Below are 23,827 nucleotides of genomic sequence, written 5' to 3'. Positions count from 1 at the left end.
TAATATATGCTTTTTTATTTATTTTTTATTTTATTTTTTTATTTTTTTATTTATTTTGGAGTGAGTGATGGAGCTGTTTATACAGACAAACTAATCTAATCAGATAAACAAATTTATTTCACTTGAGAGATTTTATTCATTGTTATGCAGGAGCGTGACTAATCTCTTTTGATTAAGGTGCATGGTGGCGGGAGTTTTGAGACAATAGAAACATAAGGGGTCTAATATTTTTGTTGACCATCACTTTACCATTATTTTTCACCATAATAATAATCATTCCTTGACACCCATTTAGTATTATTTATGTTTTTGTTTATGACTGCTTGATGGCTACTTTTTCTTTTGCCATTTTTGAAACAATAAACCTTTGAAACGAATCATGGACTTTTGGATTTTGAGACGTATCACAAAGGACTATTTCCAGTTATTCAGCAGCTAAAAGAATACAAAACAGCCGCTTCAACGTGCCCATGTCGTGTACATGTACCAGTCAAGATTTGGCAACATTTGAAGCAAAGTATCTTGATTAAAAATTATTTAATAATTATTATCATAACTAACATCTATTCTCATAAAAGTAACTTTAGAGCATATGTAATCATTCACATTTTATACTATTGAGGGGAAAAACTTTTTTTCAGGCCACATAATGCTAGGTTTAGTTTGGAATCACCTTTTATCAGTCAATGACCATCAACTTGTGCACCGTCCCACACCAAAACAAACCTCTGCCACGACTTAAATTAAGTGGATAGTGAATTTGCAGGATTTGACAAAAAAGACACCCACGTATCCATATGTTGCACATATTTTTTGAATTTTAAGATGGTGTAGGCGTGCTTCAAAAGTTAACCCTGACTTACACCAGCAGAAACTACACTTTGAGCACCATCTAGTGTTGAAGGCAAGAACTTTTTTTTTTCAGTTTGAACAACACAGTCACACTGAATATCTTCACAAAGTGGTAAACTATAGTCTGTGTTTGAATTCTGCAAAGTGTTTTTGAAAGCACCACAAAAACACAGCTATAGCTGACATGTGACTCGCACACCCACCTGCGGGCTTCTTTGCTTCTCAGCGAGTTTTGTTAACCCTGAGCCAGCAGAAGCCTCGTGGCTGGGTGGAAGACAACAGAGGCCATCTGTTGTCTGTGTGTTTTCTTTGGTGCCCTGCCACAAAACTCCACTGCCAGAACACCCAAGGGTACCCATGTGCACTGTGCCGCGCCTGGGGACCGGCTCGCTAAAGCACCTTTATAGCCCACTGGCTCCGTTGGGGGATGCCTGTATCCTGCCAAAGCCCAGACACAATAGCAGCTGCGTTTGAAAGGGGCCTTGTTGCGGAGGGATCGTCACACAACCATGCCATTAACCTTAATTGGAGCAGCTCGGTGGAACACAGAAAAACTTTCAGCGCTCTGAGACAGTCGGTGTTGTTCCCCTGAGTTACATAAAATCGAAACTGATCTCTGGCTCACTTAATTGAATTGCAGAATACTTATCTTTCTGCTGAGGAGCTGAGCGGGGACTGAGGAGTAAGTGCTGCACGGTGAGACCTCATTCTCAGACCCTGTGCTCTAAAGCCATTAAATAAACAGGGAAATATGACTTCATCCCTCCCCCTCGTGTTACTTTGTAATCATGATGACATTGCTGGATTAATTCCCATATTGGCCGTGACAGGGTGTGGCCCAGGAAACACGGGCAAAAGAAGAAACATTAGGGAACTAAGGAACTGCTCACTTTGAGATGCTCTCTCCAAAAATATATTTGTTTGCTCGAGTTGTCTGAACAGCCATCTTGATTAAGCAAGGACGTCTTTAATGACAATTTCATCTGTCATGATACTGCTCTGTTGCTGAGAAACGCTTGGACTGGGTTTTGGTGTGAATCTTACTTAGATATGTACCACCCACCTACACCAGACCAGACCAGACCAGACCAGACACCCCCACCCCACAGCAATTGCATGGCAGCAGCCTGACACAGACGCACACAAAAACAGTTTAGGAACAACTCAAAAAAAAAAACAAAAAAACATGAAGAGCAGCACAAGGTGTTGACCTGGCCTCCAAATTTTCTAGATCCCAAACTGATCAAGTATCTGTGGGATGACCCACAGAGGCCTATTCCTCCTCTCAACCCAAAGACCCCCACTATTAACATTCTGTTTCCACACACCACAGGACACCCTCACAAGGCCCATGTCCATTCCCACGCAATATTAAGAAGGTGGCCATAATGTTATGCCTGATCGGCTATATATAAATGTATACAAAAGATTCTCAAACAGGGAGAAAATACTAGCAGGTACAATCCTAAAATAGTTCAGCTTCCGTTTCCATTTCCAGCTTTGAGTCTATCCATCTATCTCTCATTTGTGGGGTGATGGTATTATTAATATCTCCCATTCATCAGAAAAAATAACCTGCAGTAGTTCCTCCGTAAATCTGTTATCTCTGTTCCGACGTTAAGCTCCACAGAGATTGGATTGCAAAAGAAGATGAGTGCTGGTTTTCCAGGCTAGTGGGACACTGCAGATGTTTTTGGAACTTATTTGACTGTTAAAAATGTTAACGGTGTTGAATAGCCCGCGGAAGTTAATCTTCGGTTTACTGACAATAGAGCTCCTCCAGATTTTGGGCCGTTTTGTCATTTTGGCAGAAAGCTAAATAGCTAAAGCATTGTCTCAGTATCACAATAAGCTGCAAACACTCATCAATTATTTAGCTCAAACAAAACCAGAGTCTGGGATGTTCTGAGCGTCTTTTCGAAGTCTTGAGATGGTTTGTGAAAGTCAACAGCTTGACAGATTGTGGAAACGCGCGGTGCTGAATGAATGATGTAAACATGAGATGAATCACTCCCGTCACAGACGCCACAAGCGAGCGGGGGGTGGAAACCGCTTTGCAGCTGGTGCCCAACGGACCTTAAGGTGTCTGTCTGCAACCGATGATGATCTTTGCAACTAGAATTCTCTGAATTTATAACCAGATTCTTATAAAACAGAAACGGCCATATAGCTTCCCTGTGTAGTGGTGGTGGTGTGGCAGCCACGGCCAGGTCAAGGAGTCTAGAATATCTGCAGCTAGTCACATCTACAATTACTACAATTACAAACAGCCTCAGACTATTAAAGTGCATAGCTTCAACACACATTTATACAAGCTGTTCCCACATTTCAAATTACTGAAGCTGAAGCTTTGACAGCAGAAACAGAATCTGAAATATCAGGCATAACATTATGACCACATTCCTAATACTGTGTAGGTCTCCCTTGTTCCGGAGCTGCCATCGTAAGAACGGACTTGAACGCATCGTGCAGACAGCCAGTCGTCTCACAGGCCTCGAACGGGAGCCCGTGTGCGCTCTGCACGATGTCAGATCGAGGCAGAGGGCTAGGAGGATAGTGGGGGACCCATCACACCCTGCTCACCCCCTGTTCACAACACTCCCATCAGGTCATCACAGGTTCAGGTCCATCAGGATTAGAACCACCAGATACCTGAACAGTTTTTTCCCCCCCAGGCCATCTCCCTCCTGAACAAACCCACCCAGACCCCTGCTCCCCACCACAGTGGAACACACCAACCCATTTCTGCATGCATTTATTAGTCACTGCTCACTGTATATCTCCACTTTTTTTGTTTGTCTGAATTGTATATATTGCCTTTTTTTTTCTCGCTGACTTTTATTTAATGGTAAAATTGCTGCGTACATTGTACATTTGATTCTGATTCTGATTCCTCTAAAACTGTTCTGACTCATCATCAGAGAATGGACGCTGGTCTCTGTGTGTGCCTTGTCTGGTCTAGGTGGGTGGTACATGTCTAACTAGCATCAACATGAACGAACGCCAGGTCCAGAAGTTTCCCAGTGGAACACTTGTATTGTCACAACATGGTCAATGCTATTTACTTCTCCTGTCAGTGGTTTTAATGTTGTGGCTGACCAGTGTATTCGTTCCAGGTTTAACATGTCACAGCTGTTTTCACTGTAAATGTTTCTGGGGCTCAACTTTTCTGATTTCAGATTGATGACTCCAAAGTTCTCCGGAGGTCTTCAGACTTAACATTCTGTACAGAGAGCGTGCGGGCTTCATGGGTAGGTAGGTGTACTTTGAAATCCGTGTTTGAGTTGCCAGGTTGTGAAAAATATATGTAGCTGCTGAGTTAATAACGTCAAACAAGGGTCAAAGCCTTGTCATAATGAATTCCTGTCCACATGCCCAGCAGCCATTTAAGATTTCTGCTAAGAAAGAGCGAGTAAGATCCGGGATGATAGACACCAGCCACGGCCTGGCATTCACAGACGTTGGCTTTAATGACTCATTTGTAAAGCAATAGTAAAATAGTTCATAGTAAATAATAAGGTCAGTGGTTACAGCTTGCTATACTCCACAACATACATCCTACACACAATAAATATATCATTAAGAATAATCCAATTTATGATAGTATACGATATCAGTTTTTTACACGGAAGTGTTAAATGCAGAGGAATATTTTTACCCCGTGTTGTCTTCTTCTAGTGTTACCACTAGAGGACAGGCTTTCATTCACTATCTAAAGCTGAGGGGAGTTGTATTTCCCCACGGAGTCTCTGAGCACCCGTCTTTGTGCTTTCTTTTTTTTTTGTCTTTTTTTTTTTTTTTTTTTTGCATTTTTTTACAAACTGTTGACAAAAATCCATCAACATCACATTTGATTACAAAAGAAATTGGGCGCGTTTTTTCATGTCGCTGCGTGGAGGTGGCTGGCCCGGAAAGCCAGAAAGCCTGTCACTGCGGCTCATTTGTGAAATGATGTTCAGTCGTCAATAACCTTTCATCTCCTGTCAGCTCACGGGGATCAAGCTGGAAGATGAGGGGAGGGGTTGCTTTGTGTCGCTGCGTGCGTGTTATCAAAGCTAAGAGATGCAAAGGACGGGGCGGTGATGAGGAAGCAGGTGCTGCCGAGCAGTAACCCATGACTTTCATTTGTCATTGTGAGCCGGAGGAAATTAATTTGGGTTATACTGAACACGGAGATACTGAGAATTTGGGTTGTTACGGCAGCTGTCTGCTGTGTCAGATGGAGCTAACCTTAATCAGGATTATCCTGCAGGAACAGGTGGGAGAGCTCTCGGCGCACGCGCGCGCACGGTCGCGCACACGTGTGCGAGCGTAAGCGCACAAACACACACGTCCTAGCATAGCGTGAACAAATGGAATCTGAAGTGATTTCTTTTCTTCGGAGGGACTCCAAGGCAAGAGGCTGGCTGGGTCGCAGGTCGTCAGGCCTTGAAGTGAAAAAAAAAAAAAAAAAAAAAAACAGACTGTAGTTGGAAGTCTTCTCTTTAGAGCGTCACCAGACTTAAGAGATTTCTCCTAGTGTCTTATGTGTGTGATCATTAAGGTGAAGTGGGTCCTCACTCATTTGGAATCCACTCGAGTTTTGTCAGTGATTGCAGTCTCATTAAGAACTGGGAGTTGCTTTCGTTGGGGCACATGAGCCAGTGCACTGGAAATACCTGATAACTGTAGTAAAAATATCTTCTGATGAGTTGCTCTTTATATAATAATCGTGTTTATTTTGATGCAAAGTATACCAGTGAAACTAGGATCTTTTATGTGGAAATTTGCCCCTGCTTCCAAACATTCGGCCTGTAGTGTATTTGTACATTGACCTTTTTGTGTTATTTTACCTTTTGGATTACACTGAAGTCAATGACCGACTGAAGTCTGCAACCCATGTCACCAAAGAATGGATTTCCGTCTTCGTGACACTGTAACAGGTCTTTACCGCCGCTGCCTTCACTTGTTGTCTGCGCCTGGGATTTTCTGCCTTCGGCAAGAGAAAAGCATGCTCGCTCACACCGAGATCAGTCGTACCAGGTGGATGCAGAACATGCCACATCTTTACCTTCAAAAACTCTCGGGTTGCTTTCACGGTATATTGTGAGTCATTGTCCATCTGTGCCGTGAAGCACACTCCTATCAACCTGAATGTGAGCAGACACTATATGTCCCTGCACACTTCAGAACTCATCCATCTGTATTCAAGCACATCTTCAATAAAGACTTGTGAGCCAGGGCCAGGTTGGTCGTTTCAAACCTTTGGATACAGGTTGATCACTTATTTAGGGGGAGGGGGAGTTTATCTTGCAGCTTCTGTTGAGCCCTCTATAGGGTCCTCCCAGCAGACTTGGACAATAATACGCCTTCTTCCTGGAAAGTGTTCTTTACTCGACAGGATGTTGTGATGGGAGTTTTCTGGACCAAGGAAATTGCTTTCCTCAGTGAACGTCCAGGCCTTTTTATGTTGCGGTGCTCACCGTCGGTGTGCTCTTTTTCATTCGCAAAGTATCTCTAACGGCTCACGGACGGATTTGTTTTTGTTTTTGCAGCACAAGGGTGACCCGGTTCACTACCATTCTTTTTGAACACATCATATGGGATCGCAACTATTTAAAAATTAAAACAATTTTTTTTTAAATGTACGTGTACTAAACCTGGTACAACTGAACTGATTTTGCAGTACTAGTTTCGGGGTGTGACAAATCTGCAATAGTGCGTGTTGTGTTGAGCAGTGACAATTTTCTAAAATGAAGACAAAAATAAATAGCAGTTCACAATTTATTTACTGAATAAATTTTGGACAAAAAACACCAGAATCTGTTACGATACAATCAGAACATCTGAGGCAGATATCCCACCATGCACCACCCCCCTCCATGAAACAAAAAGGACTAAACATTAGCACCAAATAAGCACCAACTTAAATAAAAAGGTAGCTCAGTCTACAAAAAAAATGAAAGCAAATTGTTTGTTTTTTTCAATCGAAAAGCAACTCAGAAAAGTAGCAAATTGAGAATTCTCGTGTTATTTTTTCCAACTTTTCTTAAAAAAAAAACAAAAAAAAAAAAACAAGCAACCCCTCCTATTCCCACCTCCCACCCTCGCTAGGCAGGCTATAGCATTCAATGGAGCACATGCCGATGACTAGATTAAAAACACAAATTCAAGTAACACCGAGATACGACGAGACATGTCCACCGGTACCCATTCCGAGCATGGTCGTTTGCCAGGACCTACGCAGGCAGTAGAAAACTAACATGAGGTTCTGGAGTGAGCATGTCATAGCAATACTATCACTGAATGTCTCGTATCAAGTTTTTTTTTTTCTTCTTCTTCTTCTTTTTTTTAAAGAAACGAGGGAGACTGGGTGGCATGGGCTGTTGGGGCCCCAGGAATACTGGCACAGAAGATATTTTCCAAACTTCAGACAGACGTTTTTTTGTTTTTTTTTTCCTCTTCTGTCCTGTGTCAAGGTATTGCCTACATCATACATGAAAAAGGAATCTCTGGATAAAGAAAAATCCTGCAATGTAGTTTTAAATATATATATATATATTTATATTTATTTATTTTATATATATATATATAGCTGTTACACTTTAAATAAATGTCATGTTCTGGTTCCTACAAACTGAAGGATGAATTTAAATAGAGGGAATCTAATTTTAAGAGGCGGAACCGTCCATTCACCTGACGCATCGAGTGCACTGATGCCATGTTTGGGAGATTTACCAAGAAAACGGTTTTAAGATTGAGGTTTAGGGAGTGGCATTTACGCAGCAGTAACAACAGATGGGAATAGCTTAACGACAAAAACGAATGGTTTACAAAGTACTGAGAGAGAAAAAAAAATAACAATAAAAACACTTGTGGTATATGCTTAAGAAAGAAATATGACAGAAAACGAGGAGTTTGGTGACTTTGTCGGAATATTAAATAATGTAAAACTGTGACGAGTGAATGAGTGACACAAACAAAACCATGAAAACAAAGGCGAGGTCAGCGTATGGGTGATGAGAAAAAAAAGCCTAAGCTGCTCCGTGTTTTAACCGCTGGTCCCAGGTCAGGGACGATCTCCTTGCGTTTGTCGGGTTCGTCATGTCTGACTCTGGGTCTGTGGTTTCGGTTATCACCAGCCTAAAGCTATGACGAAAGAAAGACCTGTTAGAAAAGGTATTGTCAGTTCATTTGAATTGTTGTCCTTGGTTTTCCTGTGTTCGTATGTCCCTTCATGCTTTCCATAGTGTCAAAAAATGGTGAATGTGTCTACTTTTATGAGCACCACATCAAACCAAATAGATCCAACAACAACATTTGCTACATTGTTTGCAACTTGCATGTCCGGCGGCAGCGGTCCCCGATCGGGGCGTGCATCGCCAGGGGATGTATAGATAGATGCCATTTGTCATGCCAGGCTCAAGGTTTTCCATGAAATGGTGGAAAAGGAAACAGGATGGAAACACCTTTATTATGAGTGACAAATTCACCTATTTATCTCTAAACTACTGTTTTTTTTGGCTCTGCTGTGACTGTGGCGAGCCGACCGTGGCGGAGTCGTCCGTTTTGTGCTTGGCGTCCGCTCAGCTGAAGAAGCGCTCCAGCTCCTCCTCCATGTTCACCTCGGGCACCGTCTGCTCCTGCTCCCTCTCGCCTCTGCCGTGCGCCACGGCACCCCCTAGCGCCCCGGAGGAGACAAACCACGGGTGATCCAGGATCTCCCGGGAGGTGAGGCGCTCCGCCGGCTCCCGGCGGAGGATGGAGCGGATGAGGCACTTGGCCTTGGGGGTCAGCGTCTCGGGGATGTTGAAGTGGCCCCTGCGAATCTTGCTGAACAGGGAGCCGGGCTCAACGTCGTGGAAGGGGTAGCGCCCCACGAGGATGGTGTAAAGCATGACGCCCAGGCTCCAGACGTCCGCGGCCTTCCCCGAATAGCTGCCGTTGGCATTGAGGATCTCCGGACTGACATAGGCCGGGCAGCCATGTTTGTCTGAGAGGGAATCGTCATGACCATCCAGGATATAAGTGTCCTCGAGGCTCTCCAGCTTCACCAGGCTCCTGCAGACACACGAGAAAAACAAAAACACGTTGAGCTCTTCACAAGACAGAGGACATTTAGTCTGGCCTAAAGATCTTTCTTTGTCATTATTATTTGCTGCACCTGCCATTTTACTTCCAAACTTTGTGCCAACTCACAAGGTACAAAAGACAGTCAAGTGGGATAATTTTCTCTGATGGACATCTTAAGTGTTTTAAATCCATCGCTGTTGGATATCAAAGGAAGCTGAGCACATAATTCTCGCGGCTTAAGCCTGACGTTTCTTTTCACTTCGACGAAACACCGTCATTGCACAAATAAGCTTTCCAAAAGGCCTCCAGAATTCAAAAGAAACGTAATTATGGGTGACTGATCGTCTTAAGTTCTGCGCATTGAACCGTTCAAAGAGCGCGTAACAATGTGCAGCCTTTCTCTCTCCTCAAAATAGCATGCATTCGTGCTCTTCTCTAAACCCTGCGAAGGTAGCTATAATACCCCTGAACGCTGATAATAATGACTAGTTGCTCGGAAGCACTGAACGAGAGGATCTGGAGAGGCCCCGAGGAGGAAGATTTTCCGTGTGCATGTTAAGAGACACTTGTGGGGTCGCGTAAACGCTGCCATCTGCATGTGAGGTCCGCAAGACGTGATGTACCAGACAAAGTGCGTGTCACATTATCTACTGGGAGCCACTCGGAAAGAGGAGACCGAGAGCGCTGGCTCCGACACGTCCAGAAACGTGACCCGTGTATGTGCATTCACATTAGCCCGCAAGCTGGTCCATCATCACTAATAGCAATTTGCTTTCATTAGCGCTTTCGCATCGGCGTTTCACATTTTCAAATAACTCTCATTCTATTGCTTCCTTGAGCCAAATGCCAATCGTTCCTTTCTCACATAGAAAGCGGAGTGAATTTTAAATACCGCATACCACCGCCTGGTAAGGGCTCATTTGGAGGATGCGTAAACCTGTAATTACAGTTTAGAGAGCTTAGAAACAAAGGCAAAATAAGAAGCCCATTTTAATGTGAGCGCATATTCTTATTTAAGCCCGGCCGCCTGCTGTGCGCGCTCATCAAAAAATGTCTCACTGGCTTGGCATGGAGGAGAGAGAGATCAACAGACGCTGTTTAAGTAGCTGCGCTGGATTCCACTCAAGGCCAACCTTTGACCGATGTTTCTTTGAACAGGCTGCTTTTGGTCAAAGGCCAACAGCAGCCATGACAAAGCGAAGTCACGCTGCGGAAGCCTGCTTAGGTATTACGTCTGGTCTTATTCATTTTCTTCTCTATGCGTTCACCACAACCTTTTGTCACACATTTGGGCTGAGGCCAGAGCGGATCTGTGCCCCGGGCTTTAAAACAGCTTTATCATCTCCCGCTCTTGGCTCTGCACTCCTGTGTTCGCTGATTCAGGGGAACTGAAAAGGTGTAAGAGGAGTCTTGACAGGCCATATAGTAAATGTGACCCGGCGCCGCTCCATGCCATCACTCTTAAAATTCACCCGACATCAATCATTTAATAGAAAAGGGTGGGGGCCTCTACATCGCGGCCCCTGAGCAGCCTGGTGTGACAGCGAAGGTTACTGGACCCGTACTAAATATGTGAGGGCAGCTCAACTTCTCTTTTCCACAGTAAGCGCCAAAAGAATGACGTCAAACTTTCAAGACGGAGGGCAGTGAAGTACAGCGCGTGCCTCTGCCAAGGTGTTAGATAAGGATTCCTGTGACAAACTTCTGTGTCAACATTTGCATGCAATCAGAATCCACTAGAGAAAAGAAAGTGCAAACATTACTTATGCCAAAGCTACACCTACTCACATGTAAAAATATTTATAATTTTCATTAATAAAAATCTGCTCTAAGGTTGCTGTAGCAACAGATGTCTGGATTTTATTGATGCAACTTCCAGGTTCTGACACCAGGGGTCAGTAAAACCGCACTGCGTAAAAATGACTGGTTTCTTCTTTCTCATGGTTACAGAAGTGCAGATGGTGGGCTCAGATGATTATATGCAAATGGCTAAAGCTTGTCTTGGGGACTTCTCTGTCCATCTTCCAGTTCAGCAACTGGGCTCGGGGAATGGTTAGGACTACGTCGGCATGGCAAGATCCTCCAAGTGTGATTCCATTAACAGTTCGAGTCATAAATCCAACAAGAAACCATGCGTGCAAATATAACCAGCGGAGACACAATGGGCTTATGTTTCCTCCATTGTGCACAACATCTGAGAGAGGCATGTTACGCCTGCATTGTCTCAGCTTTCACTATCCTCGCTGTAAGCTGAGATATGACACGTAACACTGACACAATTGTAATGTCACAGAAACAACATGTTCACACAAGATCGGAAAAAAAAAAGCCAAGGTGCACAGTGATGGCCAGCACTCAAGGCTGTTTACACAACTCACCTGTCCTCATTTTTGAAGACAAACTTCCTCAGTTTGAGGTCGCGGAGTACCAGTCCGTTGTCGTGGCAATGTGCCACAGCCGAGGCTATCTGATAGAAGAGCCTGGCAGCTTCGTCCTCTCGCAACTTCTTGCAGGTGCGGACAAAAGAGTGCATGTCGCCATAGCTCCTCTCGAAAAACACGTAGGCTCGTGTCTCCCCGAGCAAAATTTCCAGGATTTGGTTGATGTGCTGGTGCTGGCCCAGGGCAAAGTAGGCCGCCAGAGATTCCTGGTATCGGCCGATGTCAAAAACCTGGGATCACAAGAAAGGGAAGCGTTTATGATTACAGCGTGCATTCCAGCCAATTAGATATTTTGCTTATCTGGAGTGATGAATGAGTGCAACTATCTCATTATGTTGTTTTGGTGGTGGAAGATGTCGGGTTGAAAACATCCTCCAAACAGCTTTCCCATCCCTTTTCCTCCGCTGAGGAGACAATTAACTTCGACTGAAAGAGCTTCAAATTGGCTTCTAATGAAAGAAAGCCTAACCAGAAATATGTGCAGCCTACCAAACTTTCAAAGCATTTAGTCTTCTGGCAATGGGAGAGGGGTTAAACCGAGGCAAACAGAAAACATTACTTTAGTGCAGGGCATTGTGCTGCAGACCAGGTTTGCAGTGTCTCTTTTGTTTCCATAGTAACCCCCAATTGACTTTCAGTGCAACCAGTTCAAATAAGAGGGCTCCTCTGCTTGCAGTCAATACTAAAAAAAAAAAAAAAAAAAAAAAAAAAAACACCCCACAGGTCTCAAGATCCTATGTTGCGTCCCGGGCTTCCAGCTTGGCAAGGAAGATCAATTGTGGAAGTGGGGATTGATTGCTAGTGTACTGAGAGCGGCACAAAGCAGGTGAGGTCAAACTGCAGTTAGCTCAGGAGGCCGTGCCAAAGGCCATTAATTTGTTATTGCCAAGACAAAACATTATCTCAAGTCAAAAGGTATGGGTTATTGGATATGTCATGCCTTATGGGTCCAAGGGTGTGTGTGCAACTATCACCTCGATTCATCAATCCACTTAAAGCAGCTTAAGGCTGCAATGCTGCTCAGGGACAACCCCGGCGCCCTTTATAATCAGTAGTATATGTAAGTCAATATGGGCTTATAAATGCAGGGAGGAAAGGCCAGGAGGCTGCCTTCAAGCTTTAGGGAAGGTGCTTTATTTATTTCATTTTTTAATGGTTTTTGAGGTCAATGCTGAAGCCAATGTCACAACAGCTGGCTCAACTCGCGAAGTTCCCCACGACCTTAATTCAGCCGTCCTTAAACGATTACAAAATGCGTGTGGTGTAAAAATGTGCAGCGCGACTGCCCATGAAATAATAAGTCCTTGTTGAAATAATACGGTCACGGCAGTGTACTATGAAAGAGAGAAGCCATGGGTAAGCGAGAACAGCACTGAGAGGAGTGTGTGCGTGGTTACTCACTCCTTTGTCAACGTTACATCATGCAATCCAAACCACGCAGCTCACCCCATTCACTTTTTCCATTAGGCTGCCGTGCCAGCTCTCTATTTACAATCCGAGCAATTATTAAAAAGCTGAGGCGGTGCAATCGCTAACCCGATGGCACCAGCTCGGTATATTCCCTTTACAGTACGTGCATCGTATCTGGGACACTGTGCACAGAAATAAAGTTGATTCTCGCGACACGGCTCCCGTGAAGCGTTACTTTTACATTGACGCCAGAGCAAATGCAACGGAGGCTGTTTCGGCACCGCGATCATTTCTGCCGTACTAACCTTACATACGAGCTCGTCCCCGCTGTGCAGGTGGGTGGCTCTGAAAACGTGGTCTCCCTCCAGTGGCTCCAACAAAAGGTAGTCCCCGATGCGGGAAATACAGTGCGAGGAGTCCGGGGTCTCCGGCGGGCTGGGGGACCCGAGGTTGGGACTGAAGCTCTGGCTCGAATCTGTAGTCCTCAAGCAAGACAAATCTTCGAAATCGTGCGATTTGTGCCGCGATCTCCCATAACGTGAAATGTTAATAGGATTTGACCTCTGTATGTTCATGAGGAATAAGTGCGATAACTCCACGAAGCCGGGGGCCTTCCTCCTTGGTCTTCGCCGCCTCCTCCTCCTCCTCCTGGATCCGGGCACCACTTCGCTGTTTGCGGGCGAACTGATTTAGATTGCACCTCACCGCTGGAGAATGTAGCCGGCTATCAACAGGCAAAACCTGGCTCGTTGGATTTCATGCAACTAAAAAAATAAATGTAGGTCTTTTATCCTGCGCTGTTCGTCTGCCCCCCTTTGTTTTCCCATTCAAGGGATAAGGCTAGGGTGAAATGAAATTACAAACCAGGTCGACTGAGCAGCTTTTTTTTTTTTTTTGCACGGACGTGCTGCACTTTCATGAACGGCAACACCGGCAGGCACGGAAAAAAAACTGCAACAAAGGCAACCAAAAGTCAGCCTTGAAAATGAATGAATGGTGCTAAGTTGACCCACAGTTTATCTCACCGGTTAATGTTAATGGCACGTTTCATAAAACGGAAACAATTTGCTGGATACAACTTGCAGGCACGTAGAAAGTTATAAAAAAAAAAAAAAAAAAAAAAAAAAAAATTGCACGAGCTAAATAAACGAAGCAAGTTCCCCCCCACCCCCAAGCTATTTCTAGCTGCTGGATTTAGCAGAAATTTGTCAGATGATGGCTAGCAGGTGCAGAGCTAACTAGTACTAGGTCAGTGCACGGCCTCGTTCCCCGGGATCAGAGCCATGCACGGTGATTGTCATCTACCACAGAAGGAGAAAACCCCATCCGGAGGGAGGGGGGGAGAGAAAACTGTAGCTCTTTGTGTGCGGGAGTCGACGTCCTCTCTCCTTTTCTGTCGCCCTCGGTGTAGTCCAGTGGAAAGAAAAGTGTCGCCTGTGCTGTGTGCCTGCTGCTGTAAGCTGATGATGGAAGGAAGGAAGGAAGGTAGGAAGGAAGGAAGGAAGGGACGGCCGGCCGACTTTCCCAGGCCAATCCCTTGGTTCAGCAGGACATCCTCTCACTCCCGTGGTGCCGCTGTGCTTCTTACGTGGCTGGGAATCTAGTCCATTCAGTGCGGACGCTGCACACACACACACTGCGCCTGTACGGAGGGAGAGAGCAGCCTGCCTGGTGGAGGAGGGAGGGAGGGTTGGAGGGAGGGAGGGGGGACGAGGGGGGAACGCACACACACGCAGGGACGCCGACCCGCCCCCTGACGTCACTACCACATCGGAACCCAATTGGCTCCCGACCCCGAGCTGTAGTGTGCAGCCGAAGTCATGTGAGAGCCATGTAGCGTGGCTACACCCCCCCACCGCCCCCCACCACCACCACCCTCCACCAATCTGAATGCGTCGCATGCTGGCAAATTGGACGGGGGAAGGTGGGTGGGTTGGTGGGAGGAGAGGCGGCGGCGAGAGTATAGCTACTGTATGTGCCGCGTTACAAATGTGTTTCCTCCTCAAATGTCATTCAAGGGAAAAGCGAGGGGGATCCCTCCCTCACAAATAGCCCACAACGTTCAACAGCGCGGCGATGGCATTTGCAACGGTGACATGCTAAAATGAAAACACGGTAGATCTGAGTGTTCAAGGTGGAAGCGACATGACGACGTGAGACATGAATGCAATATAGAGGCATCGTTAAAAAAAAAAAGGAAGCGCGATTGCATTTCAAGCTTTTAGACATTGCTTGCATTGTTTTTCAGATTTTTGTGCAATTTGTGTGGAAAGAAAAAAAAAATCTTGCACCACAGGTTTGATTAAATGCTGGAACAGGTGCTTTCGATGCATTTGTTGTAAAACTCGCATCTTGCACAGTTGTGTCGCCGTAATGTATTCCCCCCTCCCCAAAGGATGGAGGAGGCTCATTATTCTCTGTTCTTTCTAGATTACGTGGAGGTGTGACAGCCGGATTGCGCAATTCCATGTAGGAATACGGGGCGGTGAGAGGAATGCTTGCAGCTGGACATTAGACACTGACAGAAGTGTTCGATTTAACCTTTGGCCGGCTACGGCGCGCACGCGCGCATACACAATCGTGCACCGTTGTGAATCTTCGCTTCTCACTGTCTGCCCAATGAGCCCCCGCAACATGGAAATGCATTTTTTCACACAGAGGCCTCTCATCTGAGAAACGGTGGTTCACAGTTGCAGAATGTGGCTGCACCCACAAGCTCCTGAAGCGTATGTGTAGGTACTGTATGTTTCTGTGATATTATTTCTGCGAGCCTCCCACTTTGTTCTTTTTTATCACGCTGGATCGTCCCTCGCCATGCAACAGCCCCACTTTTGTTTGACTGCCCAACATGAACTCCCGAAAATGTGACAGGATGCTACTAACGCATTCATACATGCAGTTTATCGTTTGGGTTACGTGCCACTGCATCTCTGCATTTGCCCACGGCTCTAACCCCAAATGGGGATTCTGCTAAGCCTAAACCACAGCTGTGCATGAATCAGAATAATAATCCCCAAAGATTCCTTTTGCCCCCATTCTCTGATACGCTGTGTGACTCATTCGCGGTGGATAGCAGCACTCGAGAAAATCCATTGAGGTCCATCGAATCTCCAGACACGCCTACATGCCGAGGAGTAACAGCAGGCCGCCCCAGCGGTGCCTACCGGCGAAAGACTGTGTGTGTGTGTGTGCATCGCTGTAAAAGATGTGGAGGGCTGGAAGACTACTGAGGTCAGTGAGGACGGGTGAGCATCTCTGAATCCCTTGAGCGGTGTTACTCACCAACTTCTTAATAGGCTGCGTTGCCCTCTAGAAAATGATCTAAGGTCAGTAATTCCTGTGATGTTGAGTTTAAAGGAAGTTATTAGGGGCTTAGATCAGTGTCATTTTATGGTGTTTTCCATAATTATTTCAATCGCATCATGAAACCCACTCAAACAGGAGTTATTTTCCCTGGATTACATATTCAGAAAGTAGGCAATTTCCCCTCCGTCACATAGCGACGCAGCAAGCTAAGTCGTGTTGACACCAGCGAGAATCAGTGCTGTCACATCCGCACCCTGTGGGTAACTTCCACTGTGAAATTCAATCGTACGAGGAGATAGATGCAGAGGCATAGGAGGAATGAGATCATTCAGTGAGAGGAGACAGTGCGAGGGAGAGCAAGGCAGCAGGACGGAGGATGGGAAAGGACGCAGTGGGAGAATGTGGTGAGAGATGGAGTGATGTGAAAGGTAAGGAAGAAGTGTCAGGCAGTGTTAAAATGCAAAAACAGCGGTGTGACGCAGCAGTGGGAAACTTATCAATCAATCAGATGCCTGTTATTTTATGACCCATAGTGAACGTGTTGATATGGTGCGACCACTGCAAGCCATTTTGTAGATTGTAGATTGTGTGCCACGTTCCACCTACAATGGCTCTAAGTGATCTTATTCCAATTTTTAGCCTGGAGAGGAAGGGAAGGAATGAAGAAGTGGGGTAGACAATCATTTCGCTCGTGATATGATTCAGCAGCGTGCCACAGAACAATTGCAATCAGAGGAAAAAGTGGCACAATTACAGCTGCAAGCTGCTTTTTTAATTTGTAATCAAATCTACCAGTTCAACTGACATGTGATACAATGGGAGAGTTCTCAGTGGTAATTGTGAAAATTCATAGTATTACTGTATATTTTAAAAGTTTAAAAGTGCCAATTTTCGTTCCATTCCCATGGATGCATTTGCAACCCTAACCCTAACCCTAACAGGCACAATGAAGACACTTACAGCTCGGTATTGCCCAATGCAGTACATGTCACGTATCTACAAAAGATAATCTCAAATCAGGCTTCCTTAAAGAAAGCTGGATGTCAAAGTAACCCATCCAAACTGATCAAAGTGGGTCAGAAAAGTACTCTCACAAAAATATTTCATACACTGGAGCTACAAAGCTTTGGAACCTTCCTAATAACTTCACTGTCACACACTTTTTGCCTAGTTAAGGCACTGCAGGAAGTGCACGAGTGCTTATTAATGAATACATTGCTTGAAAAAAACATCCAGTCAGCAGCAGAACAGACCCAAGGGGACAATTCAGTAGATCAAATAAACACTGGCACTTCCGTTGACCTTATTTCAACCTGCTGACTTCTGACCACCAGTTCATTTGCTGCTGCAACAGTCAAACCAAAACAAAAATGTTCCGTACCGACGAATTCAGAATGTACTGCACGCAGTGAGTTGTTTTTTATTTATTTATTTTTTCGGTGAGACATTTTTCCGCTTTCCTCTTCGAGGCAGCAGGAAGCGTGAGCTGCTCTGAGTGGCAGGTCACACAGGCAAGGCCTCCTCTATTTGGAGAGGAAGGATCTTGGCTTGAGGGGGAGACAGGATTGGCGTCACTGGCTTGGATCCCTCCTTCATGAAGTCAGACAGCTGAGTGAGGACTTGTGGCAGCTCTGTCACTGGACAGGGTGACTCACTCGCTCATAAGTGGAGAGGTTAATAATAGTCATACATTAGAGCTCCTCAAGTGAAATCACACAGCTTTAGCAGCTTAAGCCTTCCAAATGGCTCGCTGCAGAGAAAAAAGGCATTTCGCCGCCTCCCCTGCATCTCATTTATGTGACAGTTCGTAGCTTTAGATGGCAATAGTGTGGCTGCGAAGTGCCTTCAAGCAAAATTGCTGACAGTCTGAAAGACACAAGGCTATTATTACAACATGCGGTATGTATATTTTAAAATGACAGGCACATTAAAGCATTGAGCACGACATGTCAAAACTGCCAGGAAAAGGGAAGAAAATCCTAGCAAACACATCATCGGCAGGGCCTTGATTTGAGTTTTCCCCCTGTGCTCTGTCTGACAGCAGATATTGTCTCTCCGGTGTAGAAAATATTTCCTGGCACGGCTGCACCTGCGTGGAACTGCCTAGGGTGATACAGGGAAAACAGGCAGATTTATTAAAACTCAAAAACTCTTGACATTTTTGGAAATGCAAGGCGGAGACGCCAACATTATACTGCATTTTGCTGGTGATGAGTCAGTGACAGCTTTCCGACGCTTGCAGGGCAGCCACGCCGCATACTGCCCAAGCTCGGTGAAGAAAGTAGGTTCAGGGTGCAGTATTAAGGCTGTGTTAAAGAGGCATTCAAATCGGATTACAGTCTAATGTTCGCACTGTGCTATTGGCAGCGTTTACATGCACTTTGTAAGCATGGACTGAATCTGGATGGTAATAAGGTAAAAGGGATATTTGATCTATGGTGGTGTTAAAAGATAGATAATACTTAGAAGACTACAAATAAACCGCTGAAAACTACAAATAAACACCTGGCAGCTCAGTGGTTATCACCATTGCCTCAGAGCAAAGAGGGTGGTTTCTGTGTTGAGTTTGATTCTCAAGTTTCTTCACACAGTCCGAAGACCAGCAGCTCACAGCTGAAAGAAAAATGTAACAGGCTTAAAAACACATGAATGAAACATAAACGATCTTCAGGCAGAGATAATGTTGGGCAAGGTTGGATTACCAGTCAGGAAACACAATCTATATGGGAATGTAGAAACAAAATTACCATAAACCAAATTCCAGACACATACATTTGTTGAGTACTTCTGAAAAATTCGAGGCTTCTGTAATTAAGTTTTTTTCTCAGCTTAAAGTTGAAACTGTCTATGACGTGGACTTTCCTGGTTAGGATCTGGTCTTTCAAGTGTTTTTGTGTGTTTGTACATGTAAACATCATATCCCAATATCAGAACTGGATAACCCATAACCTCGTTTTCAGAAACATCAGTATGCTATCTGGAGTATCCCAAAACTGTCAACTTACTGTACAACATAGACCTGAGCTTAGAGAAGCAACCTAAGAGAAACACAACAATTGCGACAATGAGAATGTCTCATTTCTGGTACGATGAACAAACCCTTTTTTATATAGCTAATGAAAGATTTGGTGAAAGTACATTCAAGACTCACGCCAAAGCAGGAAACTAGACGCCGTAACCTACGCAGTCATTTATAGCCATTTATACTTGTGCAGTCATCAGTCTGGGTCGCCCCGTTAAAACGCCACCCAAACGTTAGTCAGCGCTGTGTCGTTTTTACCGGTCAGGTTATTTTTTGTTTCTACTTACTGCTTCACTTTCAACAATGGCGTCTGAAACCTGCGCAGAAATTTCAGCGAGGACAAGTCATACAAATCTCCGTTACCTTACCTTTCCTTGACGTGTTCCTTCCTTCATTATTGGTCCAACACAATCATTTCAAAAATTGCGGATATGGAGACCCAGCCTGAAACACTAAAGCAGAAACACGCTAGCACAGAATGGACCAATCACAGCTCTTGCAGTCTCCATGGTGCCATGGTGCATAGTTGCAATCCCGGGGAGGTGGACTTTAGGCTACGGCAATAGGGTCTGTGCAGGGTCTGGGGCTGTCGCCATAGCTACAGCATCAAATGGACGCACAAGCATAAACCACGCACGAGCCACTGCAAAAGTTGGCGTCAAATTCAGGTAAGTGGTTTCAAATTCATGTATTTTTCATGACTTCATCGCCAGTTTGTGTTGTAAGCATGACAGGTGCCTGTGCAAACAGCACACATAAACAATGAACAACTGCCTATTATGTACACAGGGATAAGAATAATCAGATTCCCATGTGTTTCATACACTATAAATGCCACATTCCTGGATATGATCACTAGGGGGATATGCCTCATAACTGGGACACTGGTGGCCACTGTACTGTCATATTGTCGCGAATTCTTTCCTCCTGTAGGACATGGACAAAATGACACAATAAAAATACTTTTAATAAGCTTTAAAACATCGTAAAACCCGGTGTCAGGTCCAAAAAGACTTTGTACACGTGTCCGCTCTCTGTACAACGTGTACTAAAGACTCTGACATGGATACAGTGACGACATAGGGTCCTTTGAGACATGCTTGTATCGGTATTTAGAGAACTGATCCAAGTAGTATCAGTGTAAGTCTTTCCGATGGTGCACGAGGAGGCATGAATGGTAGCCGAGCGTCTTTCATAAATGAAAAGCAATATCTTACTATGCAGGCAGCTGGTGTGTCTAATGTGACTGGATTTCTGTGACACCACAGGGATAGTCACATTGCGGAAGGTCACTAAAAACTGGTCTCCTTCAGTGAATCAGAGTCTCAGTGATGAGCTACGAAATGACGAGAGCCCGCTGTCCTTGTCTGGCCTCTGCATGAGAACACATACACGAGCCCTCGCACGCACGTATCACTGCAATTCACGCAACATTCAAGCTGCTGCCATGGCAACCAGTCTCCATCCTCCGGGGAATATTGTACGGGACTGCAAACATAAACACAAACCACAACGAGTGCACAAACACACAGTGAAATATGCATAAGGGACCCCATGCTCTAATCTCCTGGGAAAGAACACTCCGCTCAGTTTATGAGCGATTTTGTGCCAAAAGGTACATTTCATGCCTGCTTAGAAAGGAAAATTATGGCGAGGAGTCATGATTCACTTTCCCTTTGCTATACCATGCATCACGATGGAGTAACGCAACTCCATCATGGCATGATTACAGTCGGCTTGCTGCCACTTCAATCATGTAAAGTGAATTACCGCTTCATTATGCTGTATTCATTTTATATGCAACAGCGTTTCTTCCATGTTTTTCCCCTGATGGGGCGGAACAGCCTCTGAAGCAGCTTTCAGACCACGCAACATTAAAAATGAAATCCATACAAATGAAATCTATTTGGGTGAGGCAGCTGCTACTGTTCTTCTTCTTTTCTTTTTTTTTTTTCAATTTTAGGGGGGAATAATAACCGCCCGTGCAATTATTTTCACGCCATTGCCGAGCAGAACAATCAGACAGCTGGAACGCCGCGCAGCACGCGAGAGCAGCGGCAGACTCCGAGGTGGAGGTGAACTGATGAGGTGCCGGAGAGGACATCACTCGCCGCAGCACTTCGTCACTTCAGCTCAAACTTCCTGCCTGTAGCAGGTCTGCGTCTCGTGTGACAGGGAGTGTTTGTAGCTGCCACGCACGCTCCCAGGTGCGCACAGGCGCATACAGTAGAAGGCTGCTTTGAAATCCCACTCATTATTCAGTGGGTGTCAAACAGCCCCTTGTGGAAGTTGGAGACAGCAGGGATAAGTGCTGCATGGCAATCAATTCAAACAAACAAAGCTCTCTCCTTGTTTACCCTAGACATTACCTTTAAGAAAAAATCAAAATAGACAGAAGCTCCTTATTGTACTGTGAAATATGGAAGGGGAAGTTGTCGCTGTAACTCTTGAATCTAGGCCAGACGCTAGACTGGGGGCAGCAGATTTATCAGATAAGAAGTGCATGCATCATTTAGATAAAAAAAACATGAACTTTTAAATGATGAGAGCCACAAAGGGAATGCCTGCCGTCTGTAGCAATTTCAAGAAAATCTTGTGTGGGCTGTTTGCCACGCTGCTTTGAATATGACAAGCATTCTCATACTGGGGATGTACAGCGCTTAAGATAATAACAGAGCGTCGTCTCTGAAGGCCTCTCCTTCAGGCGAAATACTGTAGCCTCGACACTGACAGAGGCAAACGAGTAAGGTGGATGGAGGGAGAACGAGAAAGAGTGGAGGAAAGGACCCGTGATTACTGTCACAGTAAGCAAAATTAGCGGCATTAGCTGTGGCAGTAATGATCTTTTTTTTCTGCCTTGTCTGGCTAACGGAGGCTGGCATGTCAAACAAACCGTGCCTGTAGCAATCAGCGCTGGGCATGGGTCGGTCTATTTAGCATGCCAGCTAAACAGCTCAAACAACAGCCTATGGGCCAACACATTTGCGATGGCTGGTCTTCTTACTCTCTCCTGAAATCAACGATAAGAAGGGTTCCCACGTCTCAGTGGTGTGAAAAGGTTGGAAAACCCTCTGATGGTGGCTCAGACAACGATTCCACGACCTTTCACAACCTCCCATTGTAAATATCTGATGTGGTACCTCGTTAAAGGATGAGGTTGTGGACGGGTGGGTGCAGCCTTATCAGACTTCTGAAACACTGTTTTTTTTTGTTTTTGAGCGTATCTCTGGTGTTTTTTCCTTTTCTATGCAGGGCAGCCCCTTTGGTAGAACACCTCTGCAAGCGGAGCACAGATGAGGAGATAAGACTGAGGATGAGAACAGCTCATCAGCCCGTTTCTCAGCGCAGCGCCTTAGCGCTCGCTTTCTGCTGACTGGGGTGAGATGTGCGTTAATGCTGACCTCACAGACGTGTGTGTGTGCATGCAAATAAAAGGGAAAGAGGAAGTTTTGCCTAGTTGCACTCCCACCTGATCCCTTCCCTGTTTTAAAGTAGTCACGTAGCAGCCCCTTCCGTCAAGAGGTCACCTGTGTTGTGTTCGTCAATAAACACAGTGTTCATGCAACAAGCACACACACACACACAGACACACACACACACACACACACACACACACACACACACACACACAGGAAAGATGATACTCTCGCTGCTTTTGAATGGAAGCTTCATAAGCTCCTGGTACAACATGGGAGATCGTGCACACAAAATGCTCGGTGTTCAAGTGGTAGTATGGGAGTCGTGAGAACACTGCTGCTAGGCAACTGTTGCCATCTAGAAACCACTGAGGCTTAGCAAGCTAACGACCGGGAAACTTAATGTTGGAAATGCAAAAGGCATAATGAAAGGATGAGGGCCAATGGGGAATATCAATATTTTAACTTGCCATCCGCATCTACCATTCCATCTGCAAACTTGTCACAGCCCCGCGAACTCAGCCCTCGCTGGAAATCCTCACTTACGAGGTCGTGACTACCGCTTCCCCCGAACTCCCGTGCTCGAAGGCAACAACTGTAAACACCTCCCTCCCAAGTTATTCGCCCTCAGATGCATTTCCATTTGATTTCATTTTCTCTCAAATCTAATTACCCCTCCTTTCCTTTCCTTTCACCGGCATGCGCTCGCACATGCGATGCACAAAACCACACACAGATGCAAATAGCACAAGCATGATGTAATTATTGCACCCTTGGAAAATTCTGTCCATTTCCTGCTGAGAAATGACCTGCAAATCAGCACTGATGGAACATAACTGAAAGCGCAAGATGCATGTACAATCTTTGTTGGAAAATAACAGGGTGAGAAAAAAAAAACACTGGAAATTGTGAATATGGGCCATTTGTCCTTAGGTGGATGTAGTCATGTGGTTAACAAAGTTCCAACGTGAGCACTCCAGGAAAGAAAACTATTATCTTTATCGTGCTCTCCATCAGAATAAACAGACAGGAGTCACATCCTCACCCTAGATGATCCTCCGTTTTCTCCGAATTACTTCATCTGTGCTATTTGGAAAATGTCCAGTATTGTGTAAGGACGTGCTTTTAAGACAAATTGCTTTCCATTTAATCTAGGATAAGAGCTGTACCCACCCCTGACCATTTACAATGACAAACTATGTTAATAAGGATCGTAATGATAACCAGGACTCCAGCAACTGCATTGAGGCTACTACAGATGAAAATGATCATGTTGCTAAGGTCGATGCAATGAGATTCTTACACATTTAAACTACTTCAAAAGCCGC

The 23,827-nt window shown here is 45.1% G+C and overlaps 1 protein-coding gene across 1 annotated transcript; it reads right to left on the bottom strand.

Moving 5' to 3' along the window:
- Positions 1-6,601: 6,601 nt before the first annotated feature.
- trib2 (tribbles pseudokinase 2) lies at positions 6,602-14,418 on the bottom strand. The gene is made up of 3 exons (XM_047573745.1): positions 13,061-14,418; positions 11,283-11,575; positions 6,602-8,892 (listed from the first exon to the last, which is right to left on the bottom strand). Exons 1-3 carry the CDS (start codon positions 13,328-13,330, stop codon positions 8,418-8,420), a joined length of 1,038 nt encoding a protein of 345 aa, XP_047429701.1. The 5' UTR covers positions 13,331-14,418; the 3' UTR covers positions 6,602-8,417.
- Between the last annotated feature and the right edge of the window lie 9,409 nt (positions 14,419-23,827).

This window comes from Mugil cephalus, chromosome 21, assembly GCF_022458985.1.
Source record: "Mugil cephalus isolate CIBA_MC_2020 chromosome 21, CIBA_Mcephalus_1.1, whole genome shotgun sequence".
NCBI lineage: Eukaryota > Metazoa > Chordata > Actinopteri > Mugiliformes > Mugilidae > Mugil > Mugil cephalus.
This window is presented reverse-complemented; position numbering and strand designations above follow the sequence as displayed.